The sequence below is a fragment of the Phascolarctos cinereus genome, unplaced genomic scaffold, assembly GCF_003287225.1.
Source record: "Phascolarctos cinereus isolate Bilbo 61053 unplaced genomic scaffold, phaCin_HiC Scaffold_5;HRSCAF=322, whole genome shotgun sequence".
NCBI lineage: Eukaryota > Metazoa > Chordata > Mammalia > Diprotodontia > Phascolarctidae > Phascolarctos > Phascolarctos cinereus.
This window is the reverse complement of record NW_027555958.1, coordinates 61,216,321-61,242,281: the sequence shown is the minus strand read 5'-3', so window position 1 is coordinate 61,242,281 and position 25,961 is coordinate 61,216,321. Positions and strand designations below refer to the sequence as shown.

At 37.2% G+C, this 25,961-nt stretch overlaps 1 protein-coding gene across 1 annotated transcript in view; it reads right to left on the bottom strand.

Annotated features, from left to right (window-relative positions):
* VAV3 (vav guanine nucleotide exchange factor 3) overlaps positions 1–25,961 on the bottom strand; it is a 450,109-nt gene that overhangs the window by 26,031 nt on the left and 398,117 nt on the right. The window contains exons 21-24 of the mRNA XM_021000329.2: positions 25,037–25,102; positions 16,841–16,875; positions 8,035–8,151; positions 7,348–7,435 (exon numbers count right to left, since the gene is read on the bottom strand). Of these exons, the coding sequence (XP_020855988.1) occupies positions 7,348–7,435; positions 8,035–8,151; positions 16,841–16,875; positions 25,037–25,102 (306 nt within the window). The remainder of the gene's footprint in view (positions 1–7,347; positions 7,436–8,034; positions 8,152–16,840; positions 16,876–25,036; positions 25,103–25,961) is intronic.

Genomic DNA, 25,961 nt, shown 5'->3' with positions numbered 1-25,961 from the left:
AAGCAGTCACTCTAGTCACCAAGGCAACAGGCAATGGGGATGGCTTATAAGCACCACTTGGACCTGGATTTTCTGGCATCCATAACAAATAGATCAATATTAATATGCATGTAATGGAATCAGAAACTTTTCTGGAGTCAACTAAGAAAAAAAAAACAACAGAACAAAGATTCTGATTGAACACCCTTGACATCAAACTATTAAAAATCACAGAAGTTGATCTACTTTCTCTTCTATATCTGTTCTCCATGGGAAAGTTTCCTGTGAGAAATGAGCTAATTATGGGAAAGGATTCTAGAAATGTATTTGACTTTTACCATTCTCCCAAAATTACAGCTCAAATTCATGGTCATTACATAGCCTCCATAATTAAGGATAGTTGACTGATGATAATGATGGTGATGGTGATGATGGTAAAAAACAAACAAAAAAATGTATTTCTTTGAAATTTGCAAAGCACTTTTTTACATGTTATCTAATTTGATCTGCACAAAATGTTACTCTGAGAGGTAGGTGCTATTAATATTCTCATTTTACAGATGAGGAAACTAAGGCAGAATAATGGTCATTTATAAGTTGCTTTAACATTTGCTTTAAACACCTTGTCCCTTTGAACCTCACAACAACTCTATGAGATAGGTAATACAGGTGGGCAGCTAGGTGGTGCAATGCATATGGTGCCAGGCTTGGAGTGAGGAAGACTCATCTTCCTGAGTTCAAAGCTGGCCTCAGACACTAACTAGCTATGTGACCCTGGACAAGTCACTTCACCCCATTTGCCTTAGTTTCCTTATCTGTAAAATGAGGTGGAGAAGGAAATGGCAAACCACTCCAGTATCTCTGGCAAGATAACCCCAAATGGGGTCATGAAGAGCTAGACATAACTGAAAATGACTAACCAGATAATAAAGATATTATTATCCTCATTTTGCAGATAAAGAAACAGATTTATAATGACTATGTGATGCTCATGGTTGTGTGTGACCTTTGACATTTATTACCTGAATAACTTCGGGCATGTCCCTTAATCTCCCTGTACCTCAGTTCATCATCTGAAAAATGAGGGGTTTGGATGAAATTACTTCCAAGGCACCTCCTAGCACTAGATCTAAGATACTATGAAATTATGCACTGCTTCTCTACCATAGATGAATAAATAGGAAATGATGGGTGAGATTTTCTAGGCTTTAAGGGGGTGTTTTCTTTTTTAACTCATCTGCAAGGCTGGAAGGTAAATCACTTACAACCACTCTCATTTTACAGATGAAGATACTGAGATGCAGAGTCTTGTCCAAGATCATAAAGAACATTATCTATCCAGACTGTGATTGAAGTCAGTTCTTAGCCCATTCTGGTATATGTAGTGCCCTCCCTATGAAGGATTGTAAGCATAAATGGTGATAAATAAACATGTGCTTCTTTCTGCATTTGTTATTAACTGCAGTGCTTGAGCTGTTCTAAAACCCCAAAGGAGAGATCAGCCTTAGAGAAGATGGTTCTGTCAAGGCAGGAACACATGTGAAAGAGAAGAGTCCCTTCCTGCATCCTGAACTATTTGAGTCACTTTTAATTTACAATACTTTCAGTATGTACAGTAACTCAAGGAGCAAATGTGTGTGTTATATATGCATACATACATACATATATGTATATATGCATGTACACATATATCTATCTATATATATCTCTAGGATCAGAGATATAGGTATAAAACATACACATATGCACATCTATGCCATATATGTGCATATTACATATAATATCAGTATGGCTCATTTTTGACTTGTGATTTTTAGCTTTTTACTATTTTTTTCTGTAGCAAGTCATTTAAACTCTGAGTTTCTGCTGCTTCCTATACAGTGGATGAATTTTATGCAGATGGAGCCTTATCCCACACCCATTAATCCACATCAACCCTGCATGACCGATTTTATAATAGGCAACCTTGGATGGTGACTATCTTTCTTGAGTTGAACCTAAACAACAGAAAGCAAATATTGATTGGCCCTTTCCAGTGGTGCTTCCTTTCATCCTCTTGGTTTGTCTCCTCTGATGGGAGGTTATTTTTTTAAAAACGTTTTTATTTTTTGAAACTTTCAAAGCCTGCTCTCCTAGCAGTCATCTTTAGCCCTGCAGCTTTCTTTCAAGGCCTATATTAGCTACAAGGTAGAGATGCCTCATTAATATCTAAGGAAGTTCTCCAGGCTACAGCTCAAGCTGATACATCTGGCAGAGATGTAGAGACTCCCCACTCATGCTTTTCTCACCTTCCAGCTGGGCGACTGTCATCCATTATTTGTGTTTCCACTTGCCACCACCCTCAAGTGTTTTCATTCCTTGCAGAACTTCTGCTGCTAGAAACCTTATCAGGGTCCAGATTCTCAGAGGGAACCTAAGTCAATTCCATCAGTTAAAGATGCTAGAGTCTGGCTACCAATTCTGAACTTCAGTAATATTTCAAAACATATCTTTTGCTTCCTACCCTTCACTCCTTGACTTAAGAGAATGACATATTTGCCCTTGAACCCTCCCATATTTTCTTTTCACTTTTGTTTACAAACAGGGACCTTTCTCTTTAAGATATTAGACTTCTTAAAAAAAATCATGAAGAGATATACATAGCACATAAGAGATAAGGATGGAAACTATATACTGCTAAAAGGCACCATATACAATGAAGTAATATCATTACTAAACATATATGCATCAAACGGTACAGCATCAAAATTCTTAGAGGAGAAGTTCATGGAGTTACAGGAAGAAATGTACAACAAAACTATACTAGTGGGGGACATCAACCTCCCCCTCTCTGAACTAGATAAATCTAACCACAAAAAATAAAATAAAATTGTTTTTCTTTGCAAAAAAATAATTTTTTAAAACATGAAAGAGTGACAGACAGACTTACAAGACAGTAAGGTAGGCAGACAAATAGAAGATAGATAGTAAGGAAGGGAAGAAGGGAGGAAGAGAGGGAGAGAGGGAGGGAGGGAGGGAGGGAGGGAGGGAGGGAGGAAGGAAGGAAGGAAGATGGATGGACATTTTCAGGGTGATTTGTGAAACTTTCCACAATCAGTTTAGACTTTAATCTTATTTGCAAAGTGCTTTAGATGTTTTCTGGAAGGGTGTTGTGCAAGTATCATTTGATTGATGCTTCAATGAATGATATATTGAGTGAGTAACCTATAATGATGCAATGCAATACACTTATTTAGCACAATATGAAAAATGCACCTGAGGTACTCTCTCCAAATGTCTTATCACTTCAGAATAAACCTATCTCATTTGATAGTGGTATTAGGAATTCATTTCTAAAGGAAAATTTGGAATCTTATCTCTGATTTCTCACTCAAATACACATACACACAACTGTTAACAATACTATAAAATGATGTAACAACACAGCTTTATGCAGTACTTTAAGGCTTATACAGAATGTTTTCCCCTCCCAACAATCTTGCTAGGTTGGTGTTGAAACAATTATGGTGATATAACCCCTTAGCTTACAGTACTATTGAAAAACAGCATGGTACTATAGAAAAGGCCCTGGATCTGGGCTCATTTTTTAGCTCCCACATTACCCATGTGGTCATGAATGTCACCCAACTTCTAGTGACCTCAATTTACTCATTTGTACATCCAGCATTCATTCATTCATTCATTCTTTTTTTTCTTTTTCTAGAGGCAATCAGGTTAAGTGACTTGCCCAGGGTCATACAGCTAGTAAATGTCTCTGAGGGTAGATTTGAATTTGGGTCCTCCCTCCAGGGCCAGTGCTTTATCCTCTACATCACCTAGCAGCACTCTTTTTACTATATCACAGTACCTCCTTCAGCTTCCATCCATCTCTAACATTCTCTGACTTTATGAACTCATTAGGGTGAGGAAGAGCACATGGAATGAAGACAGAAAAATAGATTGAAATTGGCCGCAAATTAATGGTATGTTCCGGATACTTTATCAATTAATTTCAAAAATCCAAATGGCCTTATAAACTTTCATTGAAAGCAGCCTTTGAAATATAAAGAGATGTCATTTAAGCTAGGTCTTCAAGGACAAGTAGGATTTCAAGAGATGAAGGAGTAGGGAGAAAGCACGTCAAATAGAGGACACAGAAATGACACAGAGTCCAGAAAGTATAGGGTATGTTCATGTGACACTGAATAGTCCAATTTGGCTAATCTATCACAAACATGAAAAGGCATAGTATGAGATAAGGAAGCAAAGTTAGGTAGGAGCTAAGAGTATGAAAAGCCCTGGAATGTTAGATTATGAAGTCTGTAGAGAACAGATCAGAGAATAGTCTAGAGATGGAGAGACTGGTCAAGAGGCCATTGCTGTGGCCTATGAAAATGTGAGTCAGCATGGCATAGGAAAAAGTAATAGATTCGAACAGTCAGAAGAACTGCCTTCAGGACCCAGCTCTGCCATTCACTAGCTCTGTGACAGAGGAAAAGTCATTTCACAATTCAGGGTCTCCATTTCTTCATCTGTAAAGTGAGGCAATGGAACCAGATGGCTTCTAAGATTGCTTTCAGCTCTAAGGTTTTGATATTACAAACTAGGCTGAGAGAAATAGGGCTAGAAAGAGATAACACATAAAAGCAATATTATGGCAGAATGAATAAAACTATTATTACTCCTGATCAAGCTCAATTTTAGAGAGAGATTCTAAAAAGCCTGAATGACTACTGGTTGGGGACAATGTAAAGAGGACTCTGGTTTAGGTCTAGGTTGGGTTAGGTGGCTTCTAAAGACCCATCTGACATCCTCTGGCCCAGAAGTTAGGGGTCAATAAAACATCCAAGTGGAGATTCCCCATAGGCAGCAAAAACGGGTCTTGAGCTCAGGGCAGAGATCAAAGGTACAGACAGAGGTTTAGAATATATTAGATTTAAGCCTATAGAAATAGATGGGATCACCAAGAGAAGGCCTATAAAAGGAAAAGCTTTAGTAGCTTTCTAAGCATATGTTACTAAAGCTGTTAATAAAAGCAATATACATTCCCTAAGTATATACCTACAAAAGGTAGAACAGTTCAAGGAAAGGCACTAGAGACAAAATATGGAAGCCTGTTTTCTATTTTTTGCTTTACTATTAACTATTAACCTCTATGAACTTACTGACTTCTCTCTTTTGATACTATCACCACCTTGGTTCAGGCTCTCATCACCCCACATTTGGACTACTGCTGTAGCCTGCTGATTGTTTTCTCTGTCCCATATCTTTCCTCGCTCCAATCCATCCTCCACTCACCTGTCAAATTGATCTTCTTAAGGCCTAAGTCTGACCATGTCACACCCCTCTTCAATTAAACTCCAGTAGCTCCCTATTGCCTCCAAGATCAAATATAAAATATTGGCTTTTAGAGTCCTTCCTTCATAACCTGCCCCCTTCCTAGCTTTCCAGTCTTCTTATTTCTTACATCACACCCCCCATTCCTACCACCACATACTTTGTGAATTACTCTGTAACCCAGTGATGCTGACCTCCTTGATGTTGCACAAACAGAACACTCCATCTCTGGACCATCCCCTATACCTAGAACTCTCTCCCTCTTCAACTATAGCTCCTGGCTCCCTGGCTTTCTTTAAGTCTCAGTTCAAGTCCTACCTTCTACAAGAAGCCTTTCCTAATCCTCCTTAACTTTAGTGAGTTCCCTCTGAGATTGTCTCCAGTTTATGCTGAATATATCCTGTTTGTACTTAAATATCTTTGCATGTCTCCTCCATTTGAGTTCTTTGAAAGCAAAAACTGTTGGGGGGGGGGGGGTTGCCTTTCTTTGTATCCCTAGTGCTTAATCAATCAGTCAATAAACATTTTTTAAAAGTCTATCATGTGTCAGGCAGTATGCTAAGCATTGAAAATACAAAAAGAGTCAAAAGACAGTCCCAGCTCTCAGAGAGCTTATAATCTAATGGAGAGATGCTTAGCACATTGCCTGGCACATAACCAGTAGTTTTAAAATGCTTGTTGACTGAATAACCAGCTATGTGAATGTGGTAAGCTACCCTCTGAACCTGATTTTCCTCATCTAGTAAATGAGGCAGTGGACTCAATGACTAGTCTAATGTACAAATTAATCATAGCTCAGAGAACCATAAAATCATAGATACTTCCAACATACTATTTGGCCTTTAAAGCTCCTCAGAATCAGGTCCCTTCCTCCTTTTCCAGTTTCATATCCTTTACTCGCTTTCACCCACTCTTCAGTGTAGCAGCACTGGCCTCTTTGTAGTTCTTCAAATGTGATACGTATGTTAGCACTGGATGTCCCCCCCACCTAGGAAGTTGCCATCTTACCTCCTACATGCCTTGGTTTTCCTGGCTATCTTCAACACTCAGCTCAAATTGCACCTTCTCCAAGCCTTTCTTCTCCCCTCTCCCCTCAACCTGCTAATGCCTTCCCCTCTAGAAATATTTTCAATCTTTATTGTTGTTGTTCAATCATTTCAGTCATGTCCGACTCTTTGTGTCAAGGTTTTCCTGACAAAGATACTGGAGTGGTTTGCCATTTCCTCCTCCAGTTCATTTTATAGATGAGGAAACTGAGGCATACAGGGAAAAGTGACTTGCCCAGAGTCATGCAGCTAGTAAGTTTCTGAAACCAGATCTGAACTCAGGAAGATGAGCATTCCTAACTCCAGGAAGGACACTCTATCTGCTGCTGCCCCACTTTCCATCTACTCTGTTTATATTTTGTATGCACCTAGTTATTTATGTGTTATCACTCCCATTAGAATGCAAGGTCCTTGTTTTTGCCTTTCTCTGTGCCCTTAGTACTTGGCATAGTACACATAGTAAGCATACATAATGGCATAAAATATTTAACAAATGTTTGTTGACTGACTAATTAATCCAACCCACTCATTTTACAGATTAGGAAATCGATGTCTGAAAAGTTTAACTTCACTTGCCCAATGTCACACAAATAATAAAAAAAGCAGACTTGGGATTTGAACTCTGGTCCTCCAATTAAATCTAACATTCATTCTATAGAAACCGCATTGTCCTGTAAAGTCCCCTCCACCTCTGACATTCTCTGATACTATGAACTGATGAGGATGGAATAGAATACTCAGGATGTTTAAGACAGAGAAACACATTGAAAATGTGTTGCAAATTAATGGTATGCCCCAAATATTTAAGCAAGACAGTTTTTTTTTAATTTAGCTTTTTCCATAAACATTCTGTGAAGCCAAACCTTGAAATATGACTGAGCCTATTGCAAAATAATAGATGCTTCTCCTTTAATAACTTTTCAGGATGCCAAACTTCTGGGAACGCATAGAATTAACATTGAGGCTGCAATGCACATTGAAGAGAAAGAACCTAATCAATGCTTACCATTAAACTTTTAAATCTCCTATTTTCTGCAATGTGGAAAAAGCCATCTCTTGTTAAAATCTTGATGTGTTTTGCTTCATTATTGTACCTGTGGGCAATGCATAACTTATGAATATAAATGTGTTTTTAATCAGCCCAGATCAATAATTACCAGAGGGCATGCCCCAATAACATTACAGGAATTAATTCCAAAGACAAAATGTATACCTATGCCAATACATTGTTGACAGCTAATTAACAAAATACTTTTACTAGAATATGGCTGAAGATGCAGCCAGCATCTAGAGGTAGGGAAAAGACCGCAAGGAAATGACAGAAGGAGTCAATCTTTAAGTCAGTCACTAAACCACATTCATTTCCCAAGTCTCCATTAAGAACAGATGTAGATACAGCAAAAGAACCATCCAATAATTTTCATGGCTAGAATTTGCTAACACATTTTTTTTTACTAAAATGCTTGAACACGAAAGAAGTGTAATATACCAATTAGCAGCCTATAGCATTTATTGCAGTTTTTTTTTCTAACAGATATTTTTATGTATTAATGAACTGTCTGACTATATATTACCACTGGTATAATTAGACCCCCCGCCCATTTTCAGCATCAGTGTTATACATATCAGACTATCTAAGCAATTATGACCACAGGAAATTTGCAATTTCTGTAAAAGTTCTTGGCCCACTTACTTAATGCTAATTGCGTATTCTCCTGACTCTTTGGTCCTGTGTCGCACAAGATAAGTACTATTTACCCGATTAATAAGTTCAGTCTCTGCCTGCAGTCTTTCCATTGCTCCTGCATACCTGTAAGAAACAATGGCAGACAGATATTGTCAATATACTTGGTAACAGCAGGGACTAAAACAATACTTTTGTCCAAAATAGATAGGAGCAGTTTGTTAATCCTCTCCTAACTACGGTTTCACTGTTGTGTCTGACACATTTCATATTCTTTACTCCCTTCCATCTATTCTTCAGTCTAGCAACACTGGCCTTCATGCAGTTCTTCAAACATGTCACTTCATCTTCCAACTTGGTTTCATAACAGTAGGGGAATAAAAAGATTGCTAAAGTTTGGAAAAATCCTTCCCTTGAAACTGAAAACAGAATGGATATTTATAAAGCTCTGGAATAGTCTGGGTGAAATCCTGCCCAAATTAGGGACATCTTCTACACAACTCCTCCACATTCCCTTCAATGGAGATAAGGTTTCTCTAAGGTTCATCTGCTAAATGTCTTCATTCATGTGAAGCTGTCCTTCGACTAATCAACTAAAGATTTCCTGTTTGGCTTTGGAAGACCTTCATAATTTGGTCCCATCCTAGCTTTTTAGTCTTCTTACTCACCACATTATGCTTTACAAGGCAGTAACCTTGGCTTCCTTGTTGTTATGTGCACAAGACACAGAGTCTTCCATTATGTTTGCATTTTTCAGTGGTTGTTATACGTGCCTGGAATTCTCTCCCTCATCTCTGCCTCTTGTCTTTACTGTCTTCCTCCAAGTCTCAACTAAAATCCTACCTTCAACAAGAAGATTTTCCCAATCCTCCTTAATTTTCTAAATTATTATTTATTTTTAACATTCTTTTTTTTTAGTTGAGTTCCCAATTCTCTCCCTCCCTTTCACATCTCCTCTACCCACTGAGGAGGCAAGCAAAATGATATCAATTATATATGTGAAATATGCAAAATCTCATATTCCAAGCTCTCAGATCCTTTAATGTGGAAGCTGCCAAATCTTGTGTTATTCTGACTACAATTCTATGATATTTGAATTGTTTTTTTCTGCCTGCTTGCAATATTTTCTCCTTGACCTGGGAGTTCTGGAATTTGGCTATAATCTTCCTAGGAGTTTTCATTTTGGGATCTCTTTCAGAAAGTGATTGGTGGATTCTTTCAATTTCTATTTTGCCCTCTGGATCTAAGATATTGGGACAGACTTCCTTTATAATTTCTTGAAATATGATGTCTAGGCTTTTTTGTTTTTTATCATGGCTTTCAGGTTGACCAACAATTCTTAAATTATCTCTCCTCAATCTGTTTTCCATGTCAGTTGTTTCTCCAAAGAGATATTTCACATTTTCTTCTACATTTTATTCTTTTGACTTTGATTAATTTTTTATGTTAATGGAGTCATTAGCTTCCATTTGCCCAGTTCTAATTTTTAAGGAACTACTGTCTTCAGTTAACTTTTATACCTTTTTCTTTTATACTAAATCTGCTTTTTAAAGCGTTCTTTTCTTCAGTGAATTTTTCTACCTCCTTTGCCATTTGATCTATTCTGCTTTTTAAGGAGTTGTTTTCTTCAGTGAATTTTTGTGCCTCTTTTGCCATCAGGCCAATTCTGTTTTTTTAAGGTGTTATTTTTGTATTTTTTATGCCTCTTTTACCAAGCTGTTAATTTTCTTTTCAAAATTTTCTCATATCACTCTCATTTCTTTTCCCAATTTTTCCTCTATCACTTTTACCTTTTTCTTTAACTCTTCCAGGAATTCTTGTTGGGCTTGGGTCCTATTAGGATTTTTCTTTGAGAATGTGTTTATAGCCATTTTCACATCGTTATCTTCCTAGTTTTTGTCTTGATCTTCCCTGCCAACATAGTAGGTTTTTGTGGCTAAGTTGTTTTTTTCTTTTCCTGTTTGTTCATTTTCCAGCCTATTCCTTGACTATGAATTTTGTGCTAAAGTTAGGCATTGCTCCCCATGCTCAGGGGAGCTTCAGATTTTTTCATCCTGCTGTTTTCAGAGCTAGTTCTGGAGGTCTACAAGATTTTGGTGCTTCCAAAGTGACACAATCTGGGAAGAGGTTTGGGGTTTTTTTGTTTTTGTTTTTTACTGCTTTCCTGGTGTGCTTTGGTCTTTACCCACAAAGGGTTCCTGTTCCTCTGTAGCTGAAAGCTCTCACATTTCTCTTAACTTTGGAACTGTGACCAGGTCCCCCGTTTTCCTGAGACTATAAGTGCTACTGCTCTTCACGACTCCGGAACTGCAACCAGGGCCTTGCTGGTTTGTGACAGATGATAAGCACTCCTTTCCACCTTGGAACTGTGACCCAGAACTGCTTATGGGCAATAGAGCTGCCAATAAGTGCCAACTGGACCCAAAGTCAACAAAAGGTCCCCTGTATTCTCTTTCTGACCAGTTGTCCCATCCCCATACCATCACTGAGTTATGAGTTCCTAAAGCTGCTGTTGCTCCTGCCACCACTACTGTCATGGATGCCACTGGCACTCTCTCTCTACCTGTGTTCCTGGAAGGCTTCCACCCAGTTGTAATAGACCTCTCTTGGCAACCCCCTAAATAGTCTTAGGCTACAAAAATAATTCAATCTTACCTTTTCTTGGCTCCAAAATTTGATTTGAGGAGTTATTTTAAAGTTGTTTGGAGAGGAATGTTGGGAGACTTCATCTAGGTTGCTGCCTTTACTGTACCATTTTGGCTCTGCCCCTAATCTTCCTTAATGTTAGTGCCTCTTCTCTGAGATCATCTACAATTTATCCTGTCTCTTATTTGTACACAGCTGTCTGTAAATTGCCTCCCCCATTAGATTGTGAGCTGCTTGAGGGCAAGGACTAATTTTGACTTTTTTGTATCTCCAGTACTTAACACAAGCCCTAGACACATAGTAGTTGTTTAATAAATACTTATGATTTGACTTTTTTTTTTACCTGATCAGAGAGTTTATGATATAGGGAACTTCCAGTATGGACACTCCCTCCACTAATAGCTGGCAGATCATGGTACATCCTTAAAACATTTCCTGGTATGTGCAGAAGTCTGTCCAAGAGTGACATGAACCCCTTATTAGAATAAGCCCACCTCTCATAATAATCAGTTAGAGTTGACTTCTGCCTATCAGGAACACTCACTCTCCAAGGGAATTTAAACATTCAGTGGCACCCCCCAGGGGAGTCTTTGATTTACAAGAGAAAATCACTGACCTCAATCTATTAATTATTTGTTAACTATAATTAATCAATTGATTATTAATTACCCAGAAATTATATCTCTCTGACTTTTCATTCATCACAGTGTTTAGGACAATGCCTGGCAACATTTGGTGTTTAATAAATGTTTACTGACTGACTGGTTACCACCATTTTCCAATGGTAGGGATGCATTAATATCAAAAAAAAAAAATTTCCTGAAACAGTGAAAGGGTAAGTGACCAGTCCATGGCCACACAGCTAGTAAATGTCAAAGGAAGAAATAGAACTTAGTTGGGAGGCAGCTTGGTTTAGAGGATATAACACTGGGCTTAAAATCAATCAATCAATAAACATTTATCAAGTGACTAATACATACCAGGTACTGTGCTAAGCGTTTGAGATACAAAAAGAGGAAAAAGGGGCAGCTAGGTGACGCAGTGGATAGAGCACCAGCCCTGGAGTCAGGAGGACTTGAATTCATATTTACCAGCTATGTGACCCTGGGCACATCATTTAACCCCAATTGTCTCACAAAATAAATAAATAAATAAATAAATATCTTAATTAGCTGATTCAGAGTACCATCAGTCTCAGACATAGCAACAAAAGCATTTAACAAAAGCAAGCATATAAAAGCAAATAAATATAGGTTGTTGCCCCATGTAAAATAAAGTAGAAGAAATAAAACAAAAGGCTATCTAATCATTATTCAATGCCACATTTTTGCTCCTAAAGCAACATGCAATACTACACCAATTCTCCAGAAAATTCTAACATCACCACCACCACCCCAAAAAACAACTGCTACAAATACTCAAATAATTCAGACAAAGCTACTTTCGAAAATAGCTTTATCTGAATTATCTTATATTGGCCTTAATCTCCCATTTCAGTTTGCAAGTTCAGACCTGGCTATTGCAACAGATATGGTCTAGTCCACAGGAAAAACTTCCTTTGACTGAAGGAATAATGATGTTAATAAGTTCTGAAATATTTACATTCCCCCTGACTTAAAAAGATCATGTTTGAGTCAAAGTGATTTTTTTTAGGGAGGAAATAAATCCAAGTCAGTATTTCTTTAAGAAAAAAAAAGCCCCATTATCTGGAGGAGCTGAACATTCAAGAACATTCATAACATCCAACAAGGAGTTAACAAGTGTTTTCTCTGAGTCCTTACTATAGCTCTCACAAGTCCTCATGAAAGCACATTTGACAAAAATAGATGTCCATCAGTTGGAGAATGGATAAACAAATTGTGGTACATCAATGTAATGGAATATTACTTTGTTGTAAGAAATGATGTGAGATGAATACAAAAAAAGCATGGAAAGATTTATATGAATTGATGCAGAGTGAAGCAAGCAGAACCAAGAAAACAATATATGCGACAACAATTTAAATGGAAAGGACACCACACTCCTACACACATAAAAATCAAAAGTGAAGGTTGCAAAATTATAAACAACAAGCAGGACTCATAAGAAGAGTTATGAGACCCTAACCTAACTCACTCTTTTGCAGAGATGAGAGGTCCATAAGTGTTATATAATGCATGTATTTTCATACTTTTCCAATGTATTAATTAGTTATACTGATTTTTTTCCTCTTTTTCTTTTTTTGCCTTAAAAATACTATTTGTTATAGGAGATGGCTCTCTGGGAAGCAGAGGGGGGAATACTGGGGTGAAACTATGATGACATGTGAGTTTGTGCATGTGTGTATGTATGTGTATGTGTGTATAACATATGCATATATACATATATGTGTGTATACACACAATTAACAAAAAAGATTTTTTTTTAAATATTGGAAAAAAAGAAAAGAAAGTACATATTTGTTTCAGAGAAGTCTTTTTTTTCTCTATTTGGGATGATCAAGGAGAAAGTAACACTAAGTATCTTATACGGAATTTCCTTATATGGAATTTTTATCTATACTCATTCCTGAAAGATTTTTTCTTTGTCCTCATATCTCTGTGGCTGAAATAATAAGGGTCTTCCAAATGTTTCATTTCATTTGTCTTGTTAGTCGTAAGCTGTAATATTATTCACTATAAGAGATCAAAATTACCATGAAGTCCTACAATTGGGCAAGCATACAATGCAAGAGTTATCTAGGCTGCTCCCTTGTGCCCTGAATTCCCAGCCTCTTAATGGATTTATTTATTTTGTAAAGTGCATCTCATTTTCAGCCTCATTTAGTTTTTGCCTCTGAAATCATTACCGTTGTGACTGCAACACGCAGTAATGACATGTCGGTAATGACTAAGCTAGGATTCTTAGCCTGGAGCCCACAAACCACCAAGGGATCCATGGAAAGATTTCAAAGGATCCACGTACTTGGAAGGAAAAAACTTGCATCTTTATTGTCACAAAACTCTCACTGACGTTTAGCATTTCCTCCTATATTATTTAAGAACATTTTTTTTCCTGAGGAAGGGTCCATAGGCATTATTAAATAGTGAAGGGGGTCCATGACAAACAAACAAACAAAATAAGAACCCCCTAGACTAGAGGAAGAAAAAGAAGCTTTATCCTTCTACTATCATGGCCAGATTTTTTTTCCCCAGAGATTTTCAACTTGATCACCTATGTTGCTGATACTATTTTCCAAGTGCCTACTCATTTTTTATCATGATTTCCACTTAGATTTCCAGGGAAATGAGGATCTCACTTTCATCCAGATAGAACATGGCACAGAAGAATCCTATTTCTGCCACTGTCTCATGTCAAACCCTTGAGTAACTTCAATTTCCAAGTCCCCTGGAGGGATCTGGGATAGAAGGTAGCCAATGGCCAGAATGGGGCCAGTGAAAAGGAAGGGTACAGATCAGGAATACCTTACAGGCTCACTCAGAACTATAGCAGGCCCTGATTAAGCAAAAACAATTAGTTAAGATTATTGAATCAACACTCAAATAACCCAGGTTGCAGCTATATTAGGAAACTAAGCTAGACCTGACCAAATCAGAAATTCCATTTGCTTTTATATCTTTTAGCTTCCAAAATACGAACAAAATATCTTATCATTGTAAATTAAGGGGATCTAGGCTTTCAATAAACATTGACTGCAAACAGACTAAGAATTTTTCAGGGCTCAGAGACAGGAAGATATTGCCTTTCCAGTGGAAGAGAAGACATTTACTCTGTAAGGGAAACCACTGATGAAAGACAAGGTGCCTGAAATGGCATTTCTATCAGGGCATTGAGGAACGTCAAGCATAGGAAGGCTCTTGCTGCTCCAATGGTTTGGGATACTTGAAGGAATCAACCGTGACTTGAAGTAGATTCAGGGACAGTGAAGACTACACACTGGGTGCAAGCAGATCATGTTGTGTGAGTCAGAGAGTGGTTGCAGGGGAAGGGATCGTCAAGGCTGGGAGGAGTGGGATGGTGGTGCTCACAGAGTGGTACTCGTGTTCCTTCCTTTTTACCTTAGTTGCAGTATGGGTGTTAAGGCAGGTCAGTGGGGGCAGAAGGGGAATGGAGGGAGTGGTACTAGATATTTGATTCAGACCAGGTCCATGGCACAAGCTCCTCAAGCATTAGCACAACAGCATCTCCCATTACGGGTATGAATGCAAAGATGACAGAGTCTCACCTCCATGACTGTACCAAAATTATCCAAAGTCTCTGAGTGTTCTGTCCCATTTAAATTTTTAAAAACAGTTATTTTTCTGATATTTTGGTAAACTGTCTTTAAAAAAATAACAGTTATTTCGGAACCTGTTTTAGTCATTTTGTTAAGCAGGAAAAACTATACTAATCTTTTTGTATCACTTTATAGATGTGTGATATTTTTTAAATTCAAGGGCAATTCAGGATTATGGCACAAACAAAATTTAACTAAACAGAGTTATGGTCCCTGTACTTCAGAAACTGATGAAGGTTTGCCTTGCAAATCCTACATTGCTTATATTCATCAATGCATATTTTAGAGTCATTACCATACTTGCATAGAGATATTCATGTGTCCACTGCATATGTGTTTTTTGGGGGGTAACGGGTGCTATTTTTTTCCTGGGCTCTGGTTCCATGATCTAATCAGTGCAGAGAGCCCAAAGTGAAGAAATGCCCTCTTTTCATGAAGACCATCAACTAATTGGCAATTTATGGTCTCACTGAGTTGCTTGGGGGTGCAAAGAAGTTAACAGCCTGCCCAGGGGTCACTCAGCCTGCAGGTGTCAGGAGCTGGGACTTCAACACAGGTTTTCATGACTTTGAGGTCACCCCTCTGCTATGCCACAGTTTCTCCTCTCTTCTATACATATGCACACACAGAATTAAAGAATCTTAAAACTGGAAGGGGTTTTGGAGGCCACTTTGTCCAAACTCCTGCCTAATGAACAAATCTGTTCTGCAAGATCTCTTACAGGTTAAGTGGTCATTTAGCTGAATTAGTTGACCAGACAACAAATTAGTTGAACAGGCTTATAAACCCTTGCTTTTGTTGTTCAGACATTTTTCAGTCTAACTCTTTGTGGCTCCTTTTGGGTTTTTCTTGGCAGAGATACTGGAATGGTTTTCCATTTTACAGATGAGGAAACTGAGGCAAATATGATTAAGTGATTTGTCCAGGGTCACACAGTTAGTAAGTATCTGAGGCCAGATTTGAACTCAGGAAGATAAGTCTTCCTGACACTCTATCTACTGTGCCACCCATTCTACAAATTCAGATATCAAATGAAAATATATATCATTGGCTTGATCTTCCAGTCGAGTAAAACTAACAAAAATAGGAAATGACATTATGTTGGAAAACCTTTTCTTAGCAGCTCCCTGAAAACACCTAGCTATCACCACTTCTTTTTTCAAAGGTGTATGTAGTGCTGCAAATATTGCTTTAAAAATATCTTTTTCAGTCTCATTAGCATTTCTTTTTTCAAACCTCAATTAATTTGAAACATTAACATTCTAGACACTATTCTGAAAAGTTTGTGCCTTATATTGCATTTATTCTGAGCTGTGCATCTGTCTAGCACCATATATGGTACACAGTAGATGCTTACTAAAATACTTGCTGATCACTTGATTCGGTCTTTTGTACAAGGTCTTTAAAATCTAAGTTTATCAGACACCTCCCTAAGCATCTACAGCAGACTTTTTAGGCTCTTCCTTTTCACTCATTCAGATAACTCACAATTATACTGTCAGATTTTTTTTTGAATTGTTGAATCAGATCTTCTCTTTGAAATCTGCCTTTCTAAATCTAGGGTGCACATCTGGTATTTGAGGGTGTTTATTGTTCCCTTTCATGGCAGTTATGAACCCTGTAGTTATACATATGATGCCTATATACATATATACAGACACATCCTCTGACAGAGTAATGGAAAGCATGAAAAAAATCTATAATCATAATGGCACTGTCTTCTATATGTAAAAACATCTTTACAGGCTACAAATGGAAGTATCTATATCACAATATTCCCCCTTTCCAAAAAGTCTATGCTCTAAGTTTATAGTAAATAGATTTATATACTTATATAATAAATATATGTACATATCTACATATAATATAGTAAATATAATCATAAATAATGCATATATATTTTTTAATACTTACCATGGCTGGCAAGAGTAGTCTACTGGTTTGGGAACCTATTATGTGAAAAGGCAAAATACAATAAAGTTACCAAAAGGAAGCATTTGGATACTAATGATGAATTCACTTTTATAGATCCTCAATCCAGTGTTATAAGAGCTTAAGGAGTTCAGTCTTGGAAATATTCTTTGGAATGTACAGGAAAACAATGCTAAAAGAAATCCAAATCCAAATCAACAAAATGACCAGTCTTGATGCTAGAGAACTGAAAATGAAGTATTTTAGGGTGGTGGACAACAGGCATGGAAAAGAGATATATGCTGCTAGTAAAACCAATACATCCACTGATTTTGCTTAACTGTACTTGGATTTTTGTTCATTTGTTTGTTTTTAGGAATGTAATGACATCTGGCAAGGGGTTGTTGGCTGGCTATAAAATCCCTGGGATCTGAGGTTGTCCCCAGTTTGGGAAAAGAGAAAATTACAAGGAGATCAGCCATCTGACAAGAGATCAGGGGTTTTCATGATTTGGTCATGGTAGGAGTTTTGGAAATTTCGAGGGGAACAAGATGAAGAGAAAGAAGAAGAGATGGTTATCCCATCGCAGCAGTGGGTATGGCAGGAGCTGATGTCTGCCACATCTGCCATTCCCTTCTTCAAAACAATGAAAGATGCATTCTATAAGCCAGAGGTGTGATTGTGGCTTTTATTGCTATTGCTAGCTTCAGCAGTAGGATGGATGGTTCCTTGGCATCCTTTTGCAGCATGAAGTTGCTACAATGGGAACTGCATAGAAAATCTTTCCTAGTGCACATCCAGGAACTCAACCCTTAGCTGTTTGCTAGAGTTGTGCTCTCTAACTGGGGGGCATCATAGGAACCACTTCATGTCTACACTTTAAAATGAAGATTTATTATGAATATGGGCCATCTTTCATAAATCTAGCATATAGACAAAAGCCAGTATCACACAAGGAAGAGTTATATTGAGGAATAAATAACAACAACAATAATATTAATAATAACAGCTAGCATTTTTTATAATGCTTTAAAGTTTCATGTTATCTCATTTGATCCTCACAACAACCCCTAGAGGTAGGTGCTATTATTATCTCCATCTTTCAGAGAAGGAAATTGAGGCTGAGAGAAATTAAGTGACTTGCCCAGGGTCAAAATAGCTAAAAGTCTTCCTGACTCCAAATCCAGCACTCTATATCCATTGCACCATTTAGCTGTCCAATGATAATGATAGTTAAAAAAAGAAAAGCATCAATAACAGAATTAGGATCCAATATCATTCTCACCCAAAGGGAATTATAATATAGGCTAAGCAAATAGGACATAATTTGCTTGGCTGTTGGTATGTCTCCAAGAGCAGAGGTGTCAAGTCAAATGTGTAGGCTGGTGAAATTTACATAGTTACTTGTAAGGTTATTTGAGTCTACACAGAAAAAAAACAAAGATAAATTATGAATAAAGTGCCAGACATTCTCTTCAGTTCATTGAGCAGAGATAATAATTGCTCACCACCATTAGTGATGCAAATTCCAAACTTAGGTTTAAGAGTCTGGCAAAGCCAGAGTGCTAGAAAATACTCAGTTTTCTATTCTTCACTATGTGAATCTCACAGAGAAAAAACCAAAAACATTGTTTTCTGTAAATAGATCAAATATTCTGGGTATCTTATGAAAGCTATCAAGCAACCACAACAACTAAAGGACAGAAAGGCAGTCAGGAATTAACATCATTCATATGGTAATAGAAATATCTGCTGATATAAACTCCTTACTGCAAAGAGGGGGAAAGGGTTTATAAATACCTAAGAAAAGACTGGATACAGACAAGCTATTCTCATGATTGAGCAATTTTTCATTCATTCCTGAAGACTTTTTATATATGCATTGTATGCTGTTCCTGGGCATTTTCATATTGGATAGTTATGAAGACTGTTACACTTGATAATAATAGGGAAAGTTATAGCACTTTGAAAATCTGATCAATGTTACCATGTCATTAGCTGAATCATTTGTCATAATAGGATATTTATATTTTGCCCTTCTAGGTTAAGAGTTGGGCAGAATCAATTTATCTTTCTGGTCAGAATATCCCTTTGGTTACTAACAATAAAATTGGTCTGCACTGTAAACATCACTCATTTTTATTTTACTACATGCCTAGTATCAAAATCTTGTCTTAGTAAGCATCTATGTGTATGCTAATATATTCAAAACAGATAAAAAACCCAAAATATTCTATCTTCAAATTCTAATAGTAGCTATCTTATGCTAAATTTATTTCAGAAATAGGAAATAAGCCATTTCATTATTGCTCACACAAGTATTAATGATGACAGCTATATTCATAACCTATAAAGCACTATATAAATGTAGGCTATTAGATTTTCAATATTATTATTCATAAATGTAGGCTATTATAATCATGGCCTACACTTATGTAGTGCTTTATAATTTACATGCATTATCTCATTTGCTCCTTAAAAAGAACCTATAAGGTAGTTAGTGTGACAGGAATTGGTACTGGGCTTGTGATTTATTTCATTGGTATAAGGAATTCCTGATGCAGCAACTTCATTTACCAAAGCAGGCTGGTATCTTTTCTGCAACATACAATACCTATGCTAGGTCCTGATTAGTACTAAAGATGAATCCCCCTAAAATGTATGTATTTGAATTTCCAATATTCTAAATTATCATTATATAAAATACAGTAATTGGTTCCAGTCCATTGGAAATAAGTAGTATGAATTACAGTAATGGGACCACTTCACAGGATTCGTTATTCACAGTAATTTGGACCAAGGGAGTTGCCTAGGGCACAGAAAAGTTAAGTACCCTGAGTAAGACCATATAGTCAATATGTATGAGAGACATAGTAGGTCTTCTTAGCTATTCCAAGTACTACATTATGTTGCCTCTTAAGATAATACAAACTTTATTATCTTTATTTTATAGATGAAGAAACTAAGACTCAGTAGGTAAAGTGATTCATCCAAGGCCATACAACTTAACAAATCTCAGACCCAGAACTTGAAGTCCAAGTACAGTGTCCTTCAATTCAACACACACTTTTTATGAACCTAAGATGATTAGGCTCTGGAATACAACAAAAGCAAAACCTTCCCTATACTCAAGGATTTGACATCACAGTAAAGGGATATCACATGTATGCAAGTAAATGGAAAACATATGGAAATGAATAAAAAAAATTTGAAGGAGAAAAGAGTATTTATTATCAACATTACTTTTTAGACAGAGTGCTTCCAGAAGTGCTAGAAAAATATGGCAATATGATAAGAAAAAGAAATCAAGGAATAAACACAAGCAAAGAGAAAACAATTTAAAGCTATTGCCCTAAATCATTAATCTGTGTTTTCTTTCTGATTCAGTGATACAATTACTAAGCTCATATCATAAAAAAAGATCAAAGAAAGAGGAAAAGGATCCATACGTACAAAATATTTACAGTACCTCTTTTGTAGAAGAAAAAAACTTCCAATTAAGGGGGCTCCTATCTAGTGGGGAATAGTTACAAAATGGTTATATTATATAAATGGAATAGGATATTGTTACACCATAAGAAATGGTGAAATGGACAATTTCAAGAAACCTGGGAAAACTTGTTTGAATTGATGCAGAGTGAAGTGAGCAGAACAAGAAGAATAATTTATAAAATAATAAGAAAAAAAACTTTGAAAGACTTTATTATTCTCTTCAATGAAATGACAAACCATGATTCCAGAGGACCAAAGATGAATCATGCTACCCATCTGTGATAGAGAGGTGATGCACTCAAAATGCTAAGTGAAATACACACACGCACACACACACACACACACACACACACACACAAACACACACACATATCTGGACATGGCCAATGAGAGGATTTGCTTCACTTGACCAGGCATATTTGTTAAGGGATTTTATTGTTATTGTTTGGGGAGGGAATAAGAAAATAAATGCTTCCTGGGCAAAAATAAAATTTTAAAATTTTAAAGCCAACTATAAAATGTAACAAAAGAAGGAGTGCTAATAACTGGGGGGAAGGTACAGAAAGGCGCAGTAATCTTTCAACTAGAATGAATTGTACTGAATTTGTGGTACACGGTGACGTCTCTCAGTTTTAGAAGAATTACTGTGCTTGTGATTCAAATTCAGTTTCTCCAAATCCCAAAATTGGTTCCCAGATCCTTAACTGAATCCTGTATTTTTAAGGGAAGTAGCCCCTCCATTTCCCCAGATTATCTTCTGCCTCACCTCTAAGAGAAAATCAGAGCTTTCTAGGAAATTATAGTAGCTGGTCTTTAAGGAAAATCAAAATGACAATGGTGCTCATTGACACTTAAATAGACTTTTGCAAAGCATTCTCTCATTTGATACTTCCAGCCACCCCATAAGGCAGGCATTGCATATATTATCCCTTCAGATGAAGAGGCTCCATGCTTTGAGGATGGTCAGCCAGCTAGTAGTATAGGCAGGGACTGTCCACATGGGGAATCATACCCTTCCCAAAGAAATATGAATTTTGATCACTAAAACTTTGCAAGATATCTTGGGGTTTATGGGCTAGATTTTTTTTCTCTTCCCTACTTATTTATTCTATCAATTAAAAAAATAACTGGGGTAATTAATTCTTTCACTCTGATGGGGCATTAATGATGGACCCCTAAAAGGCTGTAGACTTCCCCACATGGCCCAGGTCCCTGGCTTTCACCTAGAATACCTAGGCTTTCCCAGTTAATAATCCTTTCAACTGCCCTTTCATTGTGGCCGTCATTGCCTGCACCTGACCCCACCCCTAGACTACCACTCCTTTATCCTATCTAGACCCTTTCTCTGTTACCTCCCAGTCACCCCAAGCTATTGATCACACTATAAAAAAGGCCAATCTCTCTACCAAATTGCTCAGATTCATTAAGAGTCTGTCCCACTTGTCAATACAAGCATTACAAATAGTTCAGGTTCTTAAAAAGCCCACCCACATATATTGGTGAAATAATAAACCTTGTCTCTGACTAAAAGGCTTGAGTTGAATTCTTTGGAGGCAGGACCCGTACCTTTTGCCCTTGAATTTTGGAGTTCTCAGCACCCTAGACCACAACAACCCCATGCAGTTTCATTTATGATTTTTTGAAATAGAACTCTGGAAAACTAGGCTTTGGTAAAGACCCTTGGGATTCAAATGGAGCTACTTGACCAAGCTGTAAACCCAAATCGCTCTGGCTTTCAGATTGGCCAACAATAGGCCCCAGTCCAAGCTTCACTTGGTCATTGTTCGGGTTCTGATGGCTCAGAATGAGTGTAAATAGCAATTGCTTCTGTTCTGGTAAGAAACCCTGAGAATCTTCCCTTCCCAGTTGGAATTTTTTCTTTAATAGGCAATCTAGGCTATCTTTTACCTCCTTTCTTACCTAGCCTTAAATCACTGAATGGGTGTTGCCTCAGACAAACTGAGACCTGGAAAAATCCTTAGCTTAAAAAGGTCAAGATCTCCCACTATGTCTGGGGTCATCTTCATTCTTCCTGATCTACGTCTTGCCCCTGGAATCGGATGACCCTGGAGAAGAGAGTGAGGCTGGTGGCTTTGCACAGCTCTGTCTTACTTAAATCCAACTCACTTGCAAGTAAAGAAATCACCCTCCTCAAGTCACTGGCTCTCAACAGGCAGGGAAAGGATTCAAAGCTCACTATCTCATATCTTGAAGTCCAGAGCTCTTCCCATTGCACCCTGATTCCTCTCATCAGTCAACATTCTGAGGAGAATTCCTAGGACCTCCCACCTGAATGTCCAGTGAAGTCACAAAACAGTGGCACACCTCCCAGGCTTTCTCCATATGAGACCTACTTGGCTCTCCTGAGACTATTCTCTGGCCCCTGGGTCAGTTAATCTGATTAAATATTCCTATATTGCACAATTCCTGGAACCTATTCAACCTATATTTTCTAAAGAAGTCTATATATATACATATGTGTGTGTGTGTACATATGTACACACATATATATTATTATATTATATATTATACATGCATATATAACATAAATATATTGTATATACATATACATATATATATATATATATATATATATATATATATAGTTTTGTTGTTTTCTTTTTGGTAAGGCAATCAAGGTTAAGTGACTTGCCCGGGGTCACACAGCTACTAAGTGTCAAGCGTCTGAGGCTGGATTTGAACTCAAGTCCTCCTGACTCCAAGGCCAGAGCTCTATCCAGAAGTCAATATATATTAATGGCAAATATGAACTCAAAGGTATGAAAAAGGTATTGTTCTGTAATGAATCTCCCCACATATCTGTCCTTTGACATGTCCTAGATTTCTGTCACAATGTTTTATTTTTCATTGGACCTGTTGTTTCATCCACGTAGGGAAGAAAATTACTTTCCTCAGTAGTACCAATGCACATAAGACCCTTCTCTATAATTTGTGGTTTAGAGACTTGTCTGGAGGCATCAAGAGTTAAGTGACTTGTACAGGGTCATGAAGCCAGACTGTGTGTCTATGAGTATGTGGGGGTTTTTTTGTTTTTGTTTTGTTTTGTTTTATTTTTGTTTGTAAAGAACCAGAAACAAAACAGGTACCTATCAGTTAGGGAATGGCTAAACAAATAGTGGCATATGAAGTAATGAGAAGTTATCCTGTTATAAGAAACAAGCATGGGGAATTTAGAGAAACAAGGAAAGACATAAATTTAAACAAATTAAAATTTGCAGAACAAGGAAAACAGCATACAGGGTGTCTATACTGATGTAAATAAAATGAACAACAAAACAGAGCATTGCACAATTATATTAACCAAAGAATATCCATGAAAAGTGATGAGGAAATATACTTCCCTCCTTTTGTGATAAAGGTGGGAGACAATGGGTATGGAATGTTCCATACTCTGTCACAAAGAGTCAATGTGTTCATTAATTTTAACTTTTTTACTCTTTTTCATAAGAGAAGGGCCAGGCTGGTTAACACAATACTATAATCTCTGCTACTGCAGAAGGTTAACACTGGTAGATCCCTTTAATTTGTGACTTCTAAGCTCAAACAGGACTAAAACAGATTGGATGTTTGCCCTAAGTCCAGCATTAAGACGGTGAGCTTCCCAGGTTCCATTATGGCAGACCTATGCTCCTGGAACATAAAGCCAGCAGACTGTCTAAAGTGGGGCTAGAAATGGCCCTGCCCCTACAGTTAAGGTGAGATAAAGGAGACCTAGTCTCAAAAAAAAACCCCAAAAGAACAGGCAAAAACAAAAAAAAAAAAAAGGAAAACATGGCAATGAGGGAGGGAGAGCTACAGTGGGGAAAAGAATATATCCAGAAATGCTGTCATGTAAAAACACAACCTTCAATAAAACTTAAATTAAAAAAAAAAAAGATTGCAATGTTAGTGTCCAGGAGACTTTAAGCCAGTTAACAGGAGGTCATAGTAATCAATTCCAATATAAAAGCCTATAAGCCTGGAAAGATGGTGGCATTTTTGAAGAAGTTTAATTTAATTGGAAACAATAGCATCCATCTCTATTTCCTCTATAAAGTTGAATTTTTCATAACTTCATTTGGATAAGTACTGCTGTTCATTAATTTCTTCTGGGTAGCATCGTCATACTGCAGTTAATGTTTTGAGAACATTTTACTGTGATGTTGAAGAAAACAATAATGAGATATCAACGTACACAGAAAAATATATCTAGAGATTTGGTTGAAGGGTTTGTATACTTGATGCTACTTTTTTAAAAGCATACTATTTATAGTGCAATATCTCTGTAACCCAAAGTGACTTGGGGGGGTGGGGGGAAGGGAGGAAACAGATTAAAATCAAACCATTCTCACCTCACTGGAGAAAACACAATTTGCTCAATGCATTTGCTCTGTAAGCTTTGGCTTATTTCTTTTAAAAATAAAAGCTCTCCATACAATCTAATTTCATAAATTCCCTGAAGTTAAATTTGCTTCCCGTGAATATTTCTTTAACACTTTAAACTTTCAATCTGTTAATGGAAGCTTATCACGGTTGCAATTTTAAATAACATTAGACATAACATTTAAATGCAAAGAACAAAAAAATAATATGATTCCCAGAAGGCATGATTAATAAAATTTCTGGTGAAGCTGACCAATTTCCCCTGAATGTTCTTGGACAAACAATTACATTGACCACAAAAAAAAAATAGATATATGTACTTACACATGGACAAGGTTTAACTGCTTCACTAGGAAAGAAGCCAATTTCCCCTGATGCTAAGTTCCGTCCCTATAAATAGAGGGAAGAATGTCAAGGTTAAGAATGACAATTACTCAGAGGATAACACCAGAGCACTTTCTATTTAATCAACATCTGTTATCACAGACCATTAAACTCCTTAGCAGTAACATCTGGTGGTAAGGATTCAAATAATAATAACAATAGTAATACTAATAACTTTCATTTGTACGGCACTTTCAGATTCCTGAAGCCATTGTCTACACTATTTCACTTGTCCCTCACAACAACCCTGAGAGGTAATAGTTTTAATGTTATCCCCATTTTACAGATGAGAAAACTGAGGCTGAGAAAAAGTTGGTGGCCTACCCAGGGTCACAAAGCTAGTAGGTATTTGAAGCAGGATTGAAATCAAGATCTTCCTGTCTCCAAGCCCAGGACTCTCCCTCTGCTGTACCAAGTCACCTACCTCCTTGCCCTATGTTTTCAGAGAGGAAGTTGAAGCAAAGAAAGATTATTTAAATTGTTCACATAGTTGACCAGGACCATGATTCGAGAACTCTTCTGATTTTCAATCCAACTCTCTACCTCTTAGACATTCCTCCACTTAGTTTCACAGGCAGACTTCCATATTTTCTTGGCTGTTCATTTCTTTTAAATCTGGGCCAGATTTCATCTGTATTGAAATTACGTCAGCAACTTGTCTGGAACTTATGTTCTTGAAAGTTGCCCTGGGGTTCTGAGAGGTTAAGTGATATGGACATGGTCACACAGCAAGTCTGTGTAGTGGTGGATCATCCCTCCATACTTTACTCCATACCACCTTTGTGTGCAAATCTGCCTCACTTAAATCCTGTTTATTCCCAAGTCAAAATATCACCCTGTGATGTCACTGGTCCTCTCCAAAAAT